The sequence below is a fragment of the Taudactylus pleione genome, unplaced genomic scaffold (genome assembly GCF_031769625.1).
Source record: "Taudactylus pleione unplaced genomic scaffold, aTauple2 ptg000788l, whole genome shotgun sequence".
Lineage (NCBI taxonomy): Eukaryota > Metazoa > Chordata > Amphibia > Anura > Myobatrachidae > Taudactylus > Taudactylus pleione.
The window spans coordinates 4175988-4193368 of NW_028285190.1; the positions used below are offsets into that span (position 1 = coordinate 4175988).

General features: G+C 40.2%; 1 protein-coding gene across 1 annotated transcript in view; it reads left to right on the plus strand.

The window, feature by feature from the left end:
• Window positions 1–17381, plus strand: part of LOC148475030 (patched domain-containing protein 3-like) — a 189155-nt gene that overhangs the window by 119517 nt on the left and 52257 nt on the right. The window contains exon 2 of the mRNA XM_088457829.1: window positions 995–1116. Coding sequence (XP_088313955.1) covers window positions 995–1116 — 122 coding nt within the window. The remainder of the gene's footprint in view (window positions 1–994; window positions 1117–17381) is intronic.

Sequence of the window (17381 nt, forward strand, 5' to 3'; positions counted from 1 at the left end):
GTGGTGTTTTCAGAATCTCCCAGAAATGCTGTTTCAAAAGTAGGCAAGTATTATGTCCATTCTTCTATCTGAACCCCCTGGGAGACGATAATCCGCTAATTTACCATTTACTGTTTCAAATGTTAAATAGCAGCCAATTACCATCTCTAGAAGAGGGCTCCCTATAACGGACTCCCTGTCACTATATTATTTATTGACACCTTAACAGTACTGTAGCTGCTAACTATTTTCTTATGATATATTATTATGACACAATATAGAGTTTTCTCTTACTCATTGCATCACAATTACTTCATTACCAGGAGACTCACATATATTGTGTACATTTATACCTGGGATTGTTCATCTTTAAATGAGTATTCCTGCTGACTATGAGGGGCTGGTTACACAATCCGTAATCATACACAATTGACTTGCATTTATTGTCACCTTAGGACATACACATTATTATTAACATTTGTCTGATATTACAACAATATTTGCTACTTGTATTCTTATACTATGATCATTATTTGGTGCCAACCAATTTCCTGTCTTTTAAACACCATATATTTGGGACTGGATCACCACATTGAGATCTAATTTTATCATGGTATTAAAATCCAGATGTTGGGCTACTACCTGAATAACATTATTAGGTGTTAATTATTTTCTAACCATATTGTAAAACTGAAAATCTCACACACTGTGATTCTATAAGTTCTTCAATTATGTACAAACCTGTTATTGCTTTTTTTCAGCAAGTGAGACCTTATGCTTGGTCCCAGGTTTTTTATAACAAGTACCTTTCAGTACTATATTTGTGTGTCTGTTTGCGTTTTGTATGTACTCTCCCTGAGATTGCATTTTTTATTATTATTATTATTAAAAGTTAAGTTTTATATAGATGATCTGCTCACTAAGGTTGGCGAGTGCCTAAAACCGAGCGTACATTTTCTTGTTTCCTATAAATCATATAATCACTCATCCTGGTTTTTTTTTTATTCTGCACCAGATATCCTATTTCTCATCAGTATCTCGGCAGCAGGAATTTGGAAGCACAACAAATGCTGTGATTCCGCTATTTTCCATTACATATTTCATCACCATATTCTTTTCTGTTGTTTCATGTGTAAGGTAAGATTATTTTTCTTCACAAGCATAATAGCTATTTCATTATTGTACATGGTTAATCAATAGTATTTAACTTCCAGGGATATATTTATGTATAGTAGATCTCAAAGAATGTTTTGACAGCTCTGATATGAGCAGTGTAAAATGTTTTAAAGCATTTTACATTAAATAATAATTTAAGTACATTTAAATTTGACAGTAGATTTATATTTGCATTTGATATTGTTTTAAACATTATTTAATGGACAAAAATTGAATAACAAAAAAAACTAATCAGGAAAGTAAATTGTGGTTTGTTTAGCTTGTTTAGTCTAGTATTTAAAAAAGGGGACCTTAATCTGTGATCCCCTATGGTAGGTACACATTATCCTATTTTTTCATTAAACTTCTTTGCTGAGGAGGAAAGTGGGGTTTGTCTTCTGCATATATACCCAGACTAAGGAGGATGAGCCTTCCACCACAATAATGGAGCAACACCCCTAAAAAAATTACTTTAGCCACATAACAGGTGGGGACTCACTGCAGTAGCCACTGTTGTTCACTGTTATGAAAAAAAATAATGAATGTATATGGTGGTGGTAGGGACTTAAGTAAGTCTACTGTATTTACCAGCTCCACCATAGAACCTAAATAGTTGGGGGTAGCCTAGTTTGAAAAAAGAGAGTCCGCTCTTTCAAACTTTCTGTCCCCATAAGAGTTAATCTGGTGATCACACTGATTGACAACTAAGACATGACTGCAATTTCTATGTTTTAGTCACAAAAAAGACCTCTGTCAAAACTCCTACTCCAGAGACAGATACACTAATCATTAAGTATCAGTGAGAAAGGGACATCAGAGAAAGTGACATTATCAAAAGCTCTTGAGTTAATTAAATTTGCTAAATGTCCTTAATGTATACTTTTAACTAATGGCACAATTGGTACATTTAGCAGACTGTAAATAACTATAGCCTCTGATAATCTATAAGCACATTCCACATTGGAGTGCAAAAACCTGAAGTTTTGGCTCATGCTCCATACTGGGTCATACATACCGGAAATGTTGCTCCACGCTGGAATGCGCTGAACAGTGGATCACCTCCTAGCATAATTGAGGACACCCTGATGTCCTAGTAAAGACACACATTAACAATATTATTAAAACATAAAAAAATACAACAGAACACAAAAAACATAATAAAAGCATCCATAATGGAATACAAGTACCAAAAAGTATATAAATGAAAGACATGAAACATGGAACAACCATAAAACAAAACCCAAGAAGAACTCTTAGGTATGAAACCTGATGTCCAAAAAGTGGTTTGACACTCATTTATCTGCTTTGCCATTGATGTAGGCAAGTATAATTGATGACTGCTGCCTTGCCATGAAAAGTGTGGGTACTGTAGTTTTCCCCACCTACGTATGGCCACAGGGAACAGTTAGAAAGTAGATAATGTGAACCATCTGAACAAGTTAGCCTGTGGATTAGATAGAGTTTGCGGTCATTGTGTCACTGTGAGAAACATTTACCAGTCAATAGTGCTCTGCAGGTGGTACTGTACATCATAAGCATTTGTAACATTCCTTGTTTAGGGACAGCCATTTCAGCCATATTTCTACTGGTGGTTTAGACCCAAATTTTTAAAAAGTAGGATCTGTAGTCACAATAGGATAATGGTTCTAGACTGGTTTTTGTACAATCTCCAAATCAATGTAAAACCAGACAACCAAGATCATGCAATTCTTATTTGCCTGACATGATGTTTCTTTATGTGGATTGCTGAACAATGTTTTTGCCCTGGTGAGGTATTTCTCTACAGTACAATGTTTTTTTCCCATGGGTAAGGAAGCAAGCTTTGGTTTCCTCAAGTTGCCTTTCTGCCTATGAGCATGTAACCTCATAAATTTTGAAGTTGGCAGATCACTTTTTAGTGAACAGTATTTTTATGGTGACTTGATAAGAGAAGGAGGATGTTCCTGTGAGTTGGCTTATGAAACTGTTATAGGCCAAACCTGTCCCTGACTGTCACAACAAGGAAATTCATTTGCTGACTGTCTATTGTTGCCATAAAGAATATTGGACCTTTAATAAGGTTCAAAGATTTAAACATATAGTCAAATTCACCAGTACTTTCTTTCCATATAACAAAGCTATCATTGATTAATCTTTTGTAATAGATGATTCTCTCAAAAAACTTTATTCAAGACACAGTATGCTGTTTCACATAAAATAGATATATGTATGGACCCCCATGTTTTGGTTTTGGGTCTAAATCTTCATTGTGTTTAGGATGCAGCAAAACAACCCTCAAATGTTTTGGGTTTAGATTTCTTTTCAATTGATAAAAACAGCTAGAATAATGTAATTCAGACTTTGTTTTGCTCCCATAGTTTATTAACATCAATAACATTAATTTCCAGTCATTTCTGACCAACTCCCAGCTCATAGTGTTGATTTCACCAATACTGGCCAAAGGCTGCAGCGAGCTGGCTGGCTAAAGAAAGTAGCAGAGCAGTGGCACCAACAGATGGCAGTTTAAAAGAATATAGCACATCTATGAAACATAGTAGCAGTACAATGGCAGTTTAATAGACTATATGATCCTATGGAATGTTTTCATTAATCAAGAACTAGATCAGAGCCCCAAGGCCAGCATAGGCAAATGGAGGTAGAGTGGTTAGTGGAAGCCAAGGAATGCATTAAATGAATGATTGATTACTAACAGTACTAATAACTATAAAAAAACAAATCAGAGATATGGAAACAACTATTAAAAAACAAGCTTTCAAAATGTGATTTTCATAGTGGACACTGACAGCAAATCACAGGCATCAGGACAATACAAGAGATTCAAGGCAGAGTATCAGCCTAGTCAAAGTTAATATTTATTAATTATATGATGATTATATGATGATTAATTATATGAATTATAGGATGAGAACCTTGTGATGGATGGCAAGAGAACATGAATGCCCCAGTAAAGTACAGTAATATATGCTGCCTGTGAAATGCACACAATCTTGGCAAAATTCATAATGAAAATCAGTGCACAAATGGAATTGTCCTAGGGCCCTCCCAACCACCTTTATATTGTATAATAAAATAGACATGCACAGCTTAACAAATCAAGTACTTCAGCAACAGGGACTGCCATTTTTGTGACTAAAGTGGTTAGCTTGTTTGGGCCCCCACAAACTGAGCTACCATTGGGCTTAAGGCAGCAAACAGTGTTGTTATTTCATGGTAATAATTGGAAGATGTCATTACCTTTCTTATCATCACCCTTATCACTATTAATATCATCATCAAATAATAATAGCTCATCCCCATTGGAATCCACCATTACAGTAGTCACTGTACCTTGTTGTAATTGGCAGCAAGGGTCAATTAGAATTTGTTGTTCATTTTTATTAACATCAGTTTTTCCACATTTGTTAGAAGTAGCCTCCTATATCAGTCATTCATAAGGTTCCCGGCTGTTCTAAACATTCTTTTTGAGAACACACTATAGGGTATGCAGCTTAAGTAAGCCAAATCTAGGTCTTACAAGGGGATCTAAATTGCATTTCTTTCCTCCCAGTATTCAAAAGAACTGTGTGACATGTTGATTTGTACATTATCATTAAAATAATCTTCCACCATTCTATTGATGCTTAGTGTATCAGATTGAGTCACGATAGAGGTGTCCATAATTGCAGAAAATTCTTTTAAAGCCTGACCAGATGTCATAATGTTTCACTCTAGTGCACTGAGTTGACTCATCATCATCACTAGTCTCGTGGAAAAGGTCAGTTTTTTTAGACAGCAGCACATGCAGGAAAAACTAAGACAGGAGATGTCATAGTGTCAGGTGCCATTTGAGCTGACAACCTTTTTGCCAGGAGATCTTTACATCTCTAAAGATCTGTCAGTTGGAAAGAAAGACATTACATATGACTTTATGCTGCAGAATACATTTGGAGCCAATCAGATGCCTCCCTGAAAATATTGCATGATGGAGTACCTGCCTGTTTTTCTCAGCATTGAGGAAACCATCAATCCTGACCAAATTCCCAAATCCATTTTCTGAAATGCAGCCCCAAACTTGCAAGGAACCTCCACCATGCTTACTGTTTCTGGCAGACACTCGTTGTACCTCCTATTTAGGCCAGTTAGTAAAGTTTTAGTTTCTCAATGAGTTGCATTTGTAAGGGGGCCGGTGTTGTTGGCAAATGCATCTTCCCCACCTTTAGTACAATGTGTTAGGTGGGTGCATTTTTTTTCCAGCAGCTTTCACTAGGTACTATTACACCTGTAGCACAGCAGGTCCCATTGACTCCAAATGTCTCACCTATCTCAAATCCAGAAGTGTCTTCAATGCTAATAGCTCCACCACATACGGAGACACCAACCCCAGATCCATTGGTGGCCACTAATTAATTGGTGGCTTTGGCAGGTGCTTTAACACCATTATTGATGGCACAGTCATCTAATGCGACTGGGCCTCCAGTGGTTCTGCAGTTCTGTGCACAGTTGTAGTAATCTTTAGCCCCTTTGATGAGACAGCTTTTGTGCACTTTAGGTTTGCAGGTTTTTCAGGTCCCTCCATTGCACCAATAGCTTCCACCCTACATCTTTAAACATCACCATTCTCTACAGGTGTGGTTGTTAGCATGAAATCTGGTGACAAGTTTGCTGGCACAGTGGCTCAAGTGGGAAATGATTTACCTGGGACTTTAAGTAAGTTGACAGTAGGGGTGGCTCTAGCTAAAGCAATTAGTTCTTTCTCCTCCACATCTTCTGATGATGCGTCCTCTTCATCTGATGCTGTGTCTAGACATGCTAAGCAAGCGAGATGCAAATCCCGGCGCAGGTCCCACAGGTTGCATAAGTCCATTCCAGACTCGTCTAGCAGTTCAGAGGCTAATCCTCAGCATAAGGATGGTGTTGTGCATTGTGATACCATGGCCATATTGTGTGGTTTGCACGGGGGTGTGCGAGAATGTATTATTAAAAGGAAATATGTAGATGTCTTCGCACTTACGACAAAATCCAAAAAGGGAACTTTAGCTGCAGCTAAAAGGAAGTGAGGCATTTTCAGTGCTATACTAATTGGCTCGCAGGGATGTATAAATTTTTTGCTTGCTATTTGGAAACTAGGCCGTCGAAACACCCCAATGTATTAAATTACTTGCACGTGATTCATGGGATGTCCCACGTTAATATAGGGCCCATGTGGCATAAATATGATGAGGAATACTGAAAGAAGCAATTGGAATTGGCCATAGATTTTGGGTATAAGGATGTCGAGGTTTGGCTGGAAGTTACTCAGCCATCATCGAGGTCCGCTCCCTCAGTAGTGGCTCATAAGGCTCCAATGAACACTATGCTTGTGTTTGTCACTAACATCATTGTTGTTGTTGTTTTCATGTTTGTTTGTGACCGTTGTATGCATATGGATGTTGGGGACTGGTTGATGTTTTGTGTTGCAGACAACTTTATTAACAATATCTAGGTTGGCCTAAGGTGTTGACTGTGCATCTGGGTGGCAATAATCTAGGGAAGCGAACATCCTTGGACCTCAGGGGGGCTATTGTGCACGATTTTGAATGATTTAATCAGGAATGGCCTTTTTGTACTTTGGTTTAATCTGCGATAATTGCTCGCCATAATTGGCATTCCAGCAAACCAGGTGGGGTGGTGGAGGAGGCGAGGCGGAATGTGAATGCCACGGAGGCTCGGTTTCTGTTGTCAGTGGGTGGCAGAGTCGTGGTTCATAGCACAATTCGGTTTCAGGACATATATTTGTTTAGGCCTGATGGAGTACATTTAACAGACAAAGGTTTTGGTTTGTTTGTGGAGGCTTTGTTCAGGGGGCTGGTGGAGTTTGTTTAGTTTGTTTTGGTGGCAGGCAGCGGCTTTAGTTGCCTCGCTATGGCAGAAAGAACATTAGTGTGCTTTTTATTCATTATATAATTTAGATGGGTGCATTATCCTTACTCAAATATAGGCCAAATTGTCCCTACAGGGAAATGACACAGCCCGTCTGGCTTTTCTGGAGAGTTGAACATCAACGAGTGGGTTGCTTGGTCTGCATACAGTATGTGTGTTGTAGTTGTCCATTCTTTGTTGTTCGCCAACATACTAACTTTAAGTTACTTTAATACTTAATTCAATAATTAATAATCAGAAAAATGTATTTCAATTGGCTTATTTAAAAATAAAATTTGACATTTATTTGATTCCAACTCCTTTTGTTCATGTGTTTATTTTAGATACGTTTTAGTTGTGATAAGTCTTTAAGGTATAATGCAGATATCAACCATTAGGGAGTTTATATATTTTCTTTATGAATGTGAAATAGTGTTTAAATTTGAGGTACCCTTTACACCTTTTTCCCCTTGACCTCCTTTAGTAGATGTTGAAGAAGTACTATGACTGGCAGCCCTAGTACTGGGTTGCTCCTGCTCCACTATGTTTTATACCAGGACAGGAGTAAAGCTACTGTTGTTGAACTTACCTGCCACCACACCAAGTGAATGTGAAAGGAGATAGGGAAAGGAGCTATTATTACTTTGTCCATGCAGTTTTATTAAAAGACTGGAGTTTTTATTTTTGACACCAACAAAAAAATTTTTTTTTCTCAGTTTTGATTTTTGGTGTGCAACTGATATGGACAGTATTGAATCCTAACAGTCGCTAGTCACTATCAGCGCTGCAAGTCGCTTAAGAAATAATTGCTTTCCAATCCAATTGTGGTTCCAAAGCACAACAAGTTATATTATTCAAGAAAAAGTATAACACGCTGTGATCTAGACAATTAGCGCAAAAAGCAAGTAAATACAAGGTACAAGCTGATACATATGCGTGCGCACTGGTCCCAGTAAACAGTCATCAATCTAGAAGCCTGTGGTCATCTAAGGAGAATGGCTGTACACTAGAATCAGCATGCAGGTTATATACCTTACAGAGTTCAGCTCTAACAAAGAAACTAGTTGACAGATTTCCATTGGTTCTTGCTCCTGGACATTCTGGTACTATGCAGGTCATAGGTCAGTTCATACAGTGTCACTAGGGGTATGTCCCAGTTCCTCAGAAGTTGCTTTGTGTGGTTTTCCTGACGAAGAACTGGTTTAAACTAGCTAAAGACACTACATACAGAGGTATACATTCTAATCACTAATTCCCTATAATTCATAACTTGCGGACGCATGATGCCATCTCCTTGCCGATAGAACCGGAGATCTGTGAATAAACAGGGATTTAGAATGGTACCAAACAGGACATGTCTACTATGTGTCTGTACCTTAAATATCATATACATTACATTTCACAACATAAGTATTTGCTAATAAAACCTCTAATATTAAGTTTAATGTGAGGGAACCTTTTTATAAGTGCGTGCATGTGTGAGTGTGACAATATTGTGTACTACTGCTAGTATGCGTTGTGCATATCAGTGTTTTATTCTTATCTTTAGGCTTTGATGTACAGCGCAAATGTGCGTTGTGCATCTTGTATATTTTATATGTTTTATCCAATGTGCGTATAGGTTTTGATTGGACTTTCAACAATATGCAGTAGCAAAACAAACTTTAGAAAAACACATAAAACGCACCACGCATATTAGCGACTACACGCAATATCCTTACACTTACACATACCAAAACTTATAAAAAGGTTCCCCACATTAAAGGCTTAATATTAGAGGTTATATTAGTGAATAATCATGTTGTATAATGTAATGTATATGATATTTAAGGTACATAAGCTAGTAAACATATCATGTTTGGTACCATTCTAAAGCACTGTTTGTTTGCAGATTTCCGGGTTTGACCCGCAAGGAAATCGCATCATGCATTCGCAAGATATGAACAATATGAAAATAGTGGTTAGAATGGTGAAACTGTATGTAGTGTTTTTCTACTAGTTTAAACCAGTTCTTCGGTGGGAAAACCACACAAAGCAACACTGAAGAACTGGAACATGCCCCTAGTGATGCTATATGAACTGTCCAATGACCTGCATCATTCCAGAATGTCCACGAGCAAGACCCAATGGAAATTCGTTATCTAGTTTCTTTGTCCTGGGAGGGTATAAAGCTTGCATGCTGGTCCTAGTCTACAGCCATTCTTTCTTGGATGAATACAGACTTCTGGACTGATGACTGTTTGCATGGACCGGTGTGCACGCGTATGTATTGGGCTGTATCGTATTATGTATTTCATTGCTTTTGCGGTTCATTGTGATAGATGAAACCGTGTAACTTTCTTTTATTACAATAAGAACTTTTGTGCATTGGAAACACAATTATTGTCTGGACAATGATTATTTCTCTCTAGCAATTTTAAGGTATTCATAGATGGAGGCTCGCAGCTGATATCACGCCACCCTGATTCGCACGATAGCAAATGTACCTCGATTCCACAACAGAAGGGTGGAAGGCGCCATAAGCAGGCAAGAACGCACTGTGTTCGAAACCCTGCTACCATTCATTGTTGTGGAATCGATGTCCTTTATTGTGTGATCTTAAAAGGGGCGTTGATTAGGAATCTGGGGACAAGAGAGAAAGGATTGTCTGTCCATGTTTTGTGTGTTAGTCGCATTATTGTGTATGCGACTAGTCACAAAATAGTGTAATTTTTATTTCTGCACTCTTGTGCATCAGTCGCATTATTGTGTATGCGACTAGGCGCACAATAGCGTATACATGTTTCTAGTATTGCTGCCACGTATTCATACCAATTGTTTAAGATTGCATTGTTGTATTGATAGCGTGATTACATTGTTTAAGTCTCTTAATCATACTGCCATATCTGAGAAAAAGCTCAAATTTTTTCATGCGCAGAAAAGGTGCATGATAGATATATATGTATGGCAAGAATAGGGGTACTGTGTGTTCCCTATTTACTGGGGTTACTGAGTGTTCCCTGGACCTAGGAGTACTGTGTGTTTCCTGGGGTACAGAAAAGCAGGAGTATTGCATAAAGGAGTACTGTGTGTTTCCTACTGATAGGGGTACTTTGTGTTCCCTAGAGGTGAATCGGCTCTCAGTGTGATCGCAGAATTCATTGATCAGTAAGGTTCTTTGGGCATTGTGATTGAACCACACGGTCAGGGCAGATTGTGAATGTGAACTGTTGTGGTGGAGGAAATCACTGGCAAGCAGTGGAAAGTACTCAAAGAGGGATTTTCTTTTTTTATGGGGTACTGTGTGTTCCCGCGGGGTAGGAGGTACTTTGTGTTCCCTTTCCTGAAGGCAGGATATTGTATAGGCAGCATTGTGCTACTTGTTGGGTAGGTTAACTGTAATGATTAGCGGGTTGTACACAGCAGGTTAAGTTGAGTGGACGCTGCTTATGAAATTTCATCTGCCAATCCACATACTAGCGAAAAGTGCATAGCGTTTTCCCAGATGGGTGCCAGGCTGTCGCTGGGTAGGGTGGATGATGCGCTGCTTGTGGAAGAGCTGACACGGTCGGCATGGCATGTAATGCATACTAAGTATGGAGCATATGCAACTGCGCACTGTAGTGTATGGATTAAGATGACGAGAAAGTGTGTAAAACCTTTTCCGAAGATTGGCAGTTTTCATGAGGAAATATTGAACAATGTTAGAGATAGCATTTGTGTGGTGAAATCTCTGAAGAATAGAGTAGAATATAACGATTGTTTGAAACTGTGGCAGCATGAGGGAAACATGTGGCGTAGCGGTGTGCACGCGGCGAAAAATAGCGTCGCATGCACAGCGTAAGGGAGCGTGCACGCTATGCACAATAGCCTTGTGTGTGTGCCACAAGGGAATGCATACGCACGGCATGGTAGCATTGCCGGAAGTAGCGCAGGCGCACCTACACCGGAGGTGGAGATACAGCCCATACCAAAAATGGTAAAAATGTAACAAGTAACTTGTACCCGCTCCTGAGTAATTATAAGGAAAATGTTCATGAAGCAGATGATGAACCTATTGTAATGTCAGCCATTTATCATGCAGTGCAAATCTTAAATGTTCCTTCACAGCAGGGACAGGAAGTGCCCTCACCAATGGTAGTAGCAGAAGTGCATCCGCAGAAACAGTAGCGGAAACTGGTGTAAATAATATCATACGCTGCAGTAATAGACTGAACCCCCCAAGTACCAAGGCCAAAGGTAATGGTGTGGTAGGCATGCATCCAGTCCGGACAATAACAGTTCCCAATGGGAATCCGGATGCAAATGGTGTAGTGCCTACAAGGGAGGTAGCAGTGCATTGTCCTTGGACGAGAGCGGAGCTACATTCCATAATGACAGATTTCCCTGACCCTAGAAAAGAGTAGACAAAGTGCCAGAGATTTATAAAACATTTAGGTAATGCTCATGAGCCAACAAACAAAGATTGGCGAGTGGTATTACAGGCATGTCTTCCACCCAATACCGACGTGAAAAAGTTTGCCACGGCTTGTGTATTGGATGGAAATAGTCCCTTAACTGATGAAAGTAATCAGGATAACATAACCCGCATAATCACCCAATTAGCCGTATATTTTCCAGTGGTAGTTAACTGGAGTAAAATGTTTACAATTAAACAGAAGGAGAGTGAGTCTGCAGAATATTATTTCACCAGAGCGCTGCAGACTGTTACCAAGTACAATGGGATAGAGGACATAAAAGATAGCACAAACCACAGGGAAATGGTCATCACGGTACTTATGGATGGTCTTAAACACAATCTAAAGACCAGGGTTCAGACATCACATCCTGGGTGGAGGGGAATTATGGTAGACACTTCTATTGAACATGACAAAAACATCCTCAAGAAGAGTGAAACACAGAGTGAGAAGCTAATGGCTGTTAGCATTCAAGCTCTTGAAACAATGCATTTACAGCCACCAGACACCTACTCACCTGTGCAGCTACAAGTTTTCAATACACATCATCCTGCGCAGTTACAAATTACACAGTCATACCACACATATCACACTTGGCAACAAAACACATATCAACATACCTTGCCTCAGAACACATTCCACACACAGCCACAACCCCCATATCCACATCCCCAGCCATTATCTTTCCACACTCCCCAATCCACACAACAACAACCTTTCAAACCATACTCACCAGGAAAGCGTTATAACTGCAACCTGAGGGGACACTTAATCAAGGACTGTAAAGCAAGGAAACAGGGACCATTTAACCAGGGAATTCCAAACCATCCCCAGAATGCAGGAAATTTTCAGCAATCGCCTGCTCACATAGTGGCAGATAATGCTTTATTGGAGCAGGACAGTCAGCTCTAGGGGTCAGGTCACACCTGTAGTCTACAGCCAGTCAGGTTAACTGGGGGTATTAGGGAAGAACCTGTAATGATGGTTGATGTAGCTGGTACTAAACATACTTTTCTTGTAGACACAGGGACGACCAGTTCAGTGTTAAAATCTCCATCCAATTTACAGGTGACCATCAAGACAGTACCAGCAATGGGTGTAATGGGTAAAGTGCAACATTATCCTTTAACCAAATCTGCAGAGGTTACTATCGGGCCATTGCATACCAGGCATTCCTTTCTCCTGGCAGCGGCAGCTAATACTAATCTTCTGGGAAGGGATTTGTGTAAAATGGGATGTGTCATTTATTGTACCCCTGATGGTATATTTTTAGATATCCCAGAGAAAGTTGCGCATGAGTTAAGGGATATATTGGACACTCCACAAAGGTTAATGCTTCACTCTACCATTCTAGAGTAAAGTCCATCACAGGTAAAGGAGATGTTATCTGAAATACTGGGTTCCCTCTGGACCAAAGATGGACAGGACACTGGTTTAATGGCAAATGTAGCTCCTGTAATGATCAACTTAAAGGTGGGAAGACAGGTTCCATAAATCCCTCAGTACCCTTTAAAACCAGAGGTGGATTTAGGGGTGTATCCCATAATTGAGAGATTGCTCCAGCAGGGGATTTTAGTCTGTACAGCTAGTGTAGCCAACAGTCCCATCTTCCCTGTGAAGAAGAGTGGTGGGAGGGGTTATAGGCTAGTACAGGACCTTAGAGGGGTTAATAAGGTAGTTGAGATCCTATTCCCTGTAGTGCCGAATCCAGCTGTCATTCTCATGCAGATCCCACCAAATGCAACCCATTTTACTGTCATTGACCTCTGTTCTGTCCCTCTTCATCCTGACTGTCAGTATTTATTTGCTTTCTCATACAAGGGAGTACAATACACATGGACACTGTTGCCCCAGGGCTTCATAGACAGCCCCAGTATCTTCTCCCAGGCCTTACACAACTGTTTACAATCTTTTCAACCTGCCAATGGATCTGTTCTAATCCAATATATAGACAATTTATTGTTATGTTCTGATTCGTTTATGTCATGTTTAAATTATACTAAACTACTGTTGCTTCATCTCTCACAGACAGGACACAAGGTTGTTAAGGACAAATTACAGCCATGCCAGACCAGGGTTAAATACTTGGGACACTGCCTAACCCAGGGATTACGATATCTGCCTACTGACAGAATACAGGCCATACAGACCATGACACTGCCGCAAAACCAACAGCAAATCCAAACCTTCTTGGGCATGTGTGGATGCTGCAGATCATGGATCCCAGGTTTTTCTATTTTGGCTTTACCATTGCAGGACCAACCATGTCACACACACTGAGGAAACAGAGCAGGCTTTCCTTAACCTTAAGGCCAGTCTGACAAGAGCACCTGCATTGGGAATACCAGATTATGAAAAACCTTTTGATTTATACTGTACGGAAGCTAATGGTTGTGCAGCAGGTGTGCTCACACAAAAACATGGTGATGCCAGTAGACCCGTAGCATACTACAGTGCACAATTGGACACTGTGGCAAGATCACTATCAACATGTTTAAAAAGTGTAGCAGCAACTGCTCTATTGGTCAGTAAGAGTGAGGATGTAGTATTAGGCCATGATGTGATTGTTTATACACCCCATGCTGTATCTGCTTTGCTGAATTCTGCCCAAACCTGACATGTTTCCTCAGCTCGGTTCATGAAATGGGAACTAGCTCTAATAGCACCTGCAAATATCACCATTAAATGGTGCATTACGTTAAAACCAGCAAGGTATTTACCATATGTGCCGCAGGATGCACAAAGGGTGGAGAGAGGTGAGTCACTGGTGGAAGGTGAGTTCTGCAGATATATTGATGCACATGATTGTATGGAATATTTGAATCAGACCTTTACTGCTAGTCCTGACATACGTGATACACCTTTAGAAAATGTAAATGTGACATTTTATGGGATGGGAGTTGTCATAGACAAACTGACACTGGAGAGTTATGTACAGGTTATGCTGTGGTAAATGATGAGGATGTTATAGAAGCCGAACCCCTTGGTCCACCTCACTCAGCCCAAGTGATTGAAATGGTGGCATTAAAGAGAGCATGTGAACTGGCAGAAGGTAAGTCAGGTAACATCTACACTGACTCCAGGTATGCCTTCGGGGTAGTGCATGATTTTTTTAGCTCTTTGGCGTCTGAGAAATTTTATGACAGCAGCAGGCAAACCAGTAGCAAATTCATACCACATAAAAGAACTGTTGACAGCAATTTAAAAACCAAAGGCAGTGGCCATCATTAAGTGTAAAGCCCATACATGTGAAGATGATCCGGTGTCACTGGGCAATACCAGGGCAGACGAAGCTGCCAACTGGGCAGCAGGTTTAAGAGTGGTCATGCCAATTAACCAAATGATGATGTTTCAAATGATTGATATGAAGAAATTAATTGAGATGCAAAGTTTGTGTTCCATTCAGGAAAAGGCAGTCTGGAGATAAAATAAAAGTGGGCAAAAGTCCTCTGGACTCTGGAGAGATGGACAAGGTAAGTTGGTGGCACCCAAGGCATACTACCCAAGCTTGGCTGAGGCAGCGCACGGTCTGACTCACCTGGGAAAGCAAGGTATGTGCAAGTTGGTCAGGGCGTATTGGTGTTCACCAGGTTTCTCTTCCCAAGCCGAAAAGAGGGCAATGTCCTGCTTGACATGTTTGTGGAAAAATGTTGGGAAAACAATACCAACCGAGCCATCTCACATCCCTCCAACAGACGGATCTTTTCATGCAATTCAAATTGATTTAATCCAATTACCACCCTTGGTTGAGGCATATCCAGCTGCCACTAATACTGCTGCGTTTACTGCTAAAAAGATTGTTCAGGAATTTGTATGCACGTATAGTATCCCTAGAATCATAGAAAGTGATAAGGGTACTCATTTAACTGGAGATGTCTTCCAGAACATGTGTAAGTTGATGGGTATTAATAGTAGACTTCACACCCCTTACCGACCGCAAGCCAGCGCCAAGGTGGAGACAATGAACGGTACTATTAAGAATAAACTGAGTAAGATCATGGCAGAAACTGGACTAGGATGGCCAGAAGCTTTAATGCTAGTGCTTCATAGCATCAGGACAACTCCTAGACCCCCTCTTAATCTGTCCCCCTTTGAGATACTGTTTGGGAGACAACCTCATTTGATTATAAGTCCACAGGAAGATTTGAAGAGTAACAACGAGGTTACTGTAAGGAATCTTATAACAATGAGTAAACAGTTGAAACAGCAGCAGCAGAAATTGAAATTGTTGTCACCTGATATGTCTGAAACAAACTGTCATGATGTTGAATCTGGAGAGTTTGTTATGAACAGGAATTTCTTACGTTCAGGTTGTCTGACAGATCGGTGGGAAGGTCTGTATCAAGTGTTGCTGACAAGTACAACATCCTTGAAAGTGGCACAGAGAGATACCTGGGTCCATTCCACTCACTGCAGAAAAGTCAACTATCCGGTGGAGATACAAGGCGGAGTTGAGGCAGATAACGTGGACCTGTCGATTGCAAGCTTGTTCCGGGAGAGTTAAAGACTGCAGTGAGATACCTGAGCTAGGGAAATCTATAGCCCATTATTCCAGCAATGTAATGGCGGGCTGTGGTTGCGTACCTATTTTCTTCCAGAGTTCTCATCATCCTTGTTTGGTTCGGGATGTCCTGTTTCTGTAATGGTGGAGGGAGAGGTTGATGATGATAGCGATGGAGTGGAGTCGGGAGAAGGAGCAATACAGTCACAAGGGCGGTATCTGACCAAACCCAGTACAGTAATTGCTAAGAGATCTATTAGCCTGGAAACTCGGAGACAGTGTGAAGGTTTATCATCTGAGGAATATTGTATTTGTGAGTTTTGTAGGTCCCTAGTTGATGAAAGATATACCCAACGGTGAAAAACTAAGTATAACCAGTATTGGGGTGGGTATCATTTATAGGATTATCATACCATGGTGGGCAAAGTTTTAAACCAGACTGACTGTTGGGTGTGCTCTCACGTGCCTCAGGGACAACATAACGTAGGGTTAGTGCCATTTCCATTAAATGTCTCTGAGGTCTTAGAATTGCAACAAGGGAAGATGCTGGATGGAAAATTTCTTATGTCCAAACTACCTCATTTTAAACTCCACCAGTACCAAGTAGATAGATCACCTCTGTGTTTGAACATCACCAACTTCAACAAACCAGGAAGTTGGGAGGTGACTGGGAATAACCAGACGATGACCTTCTCACTAAGAGTTGATAGTGAACCTATAAATTTTGAACTTTTACGCACAATTAGAATAAGTGGGAGACACTTCCAGTATCAGTATACATGTAGTGACATCAAATAAATGGTTGGTAGGGTACCAGAAGGGTACTGTGCAAGGGTTATACAACCAGAAACGTGTGTTAGTCAGATGGGAGTACCTGAGAGAGAATCATTTGCTAGGGAAATGTGTTTAATGATTATGATGCATTATATTCCTTATGTTCTCCCTGATGATGTGTATTTTATATGTGGAAGGAAAGCGTATAAGTGGCTCACTCCGAGTTCAGAAGGTTTATGTTACCTGGGAAGGGTACTCCCAGAGGTTATGACCCTTACACATGGTGAAATGCTTGATATTCATAAAAAACACACCATCACCATATCTTCACACACAGTATGAACACAGAGACAAAAGAAATATGATACCTTGTGATGTACATACAGCCACACAGTTGATTAGCAAAACACTTGGCTTTCAAGTTTTAGTAGCATTAGATCCCACCAGGATCGCTCCTGGTACTTTATATTTTAGATACATTCAAGATCTTGCTACATTAATAGAAAATATCACCGAGATGTATGATGACATGTTTAGGTAAACAGGTAAGGAGTTACAGGACTACAAGAAAGAACTGGTGCAACAAAGACTAGTATTAAATTATTTAACAGCTGTCACTGGAGGGTACTGTGTGACTTTAGCCACCCAATTTGGTGCAA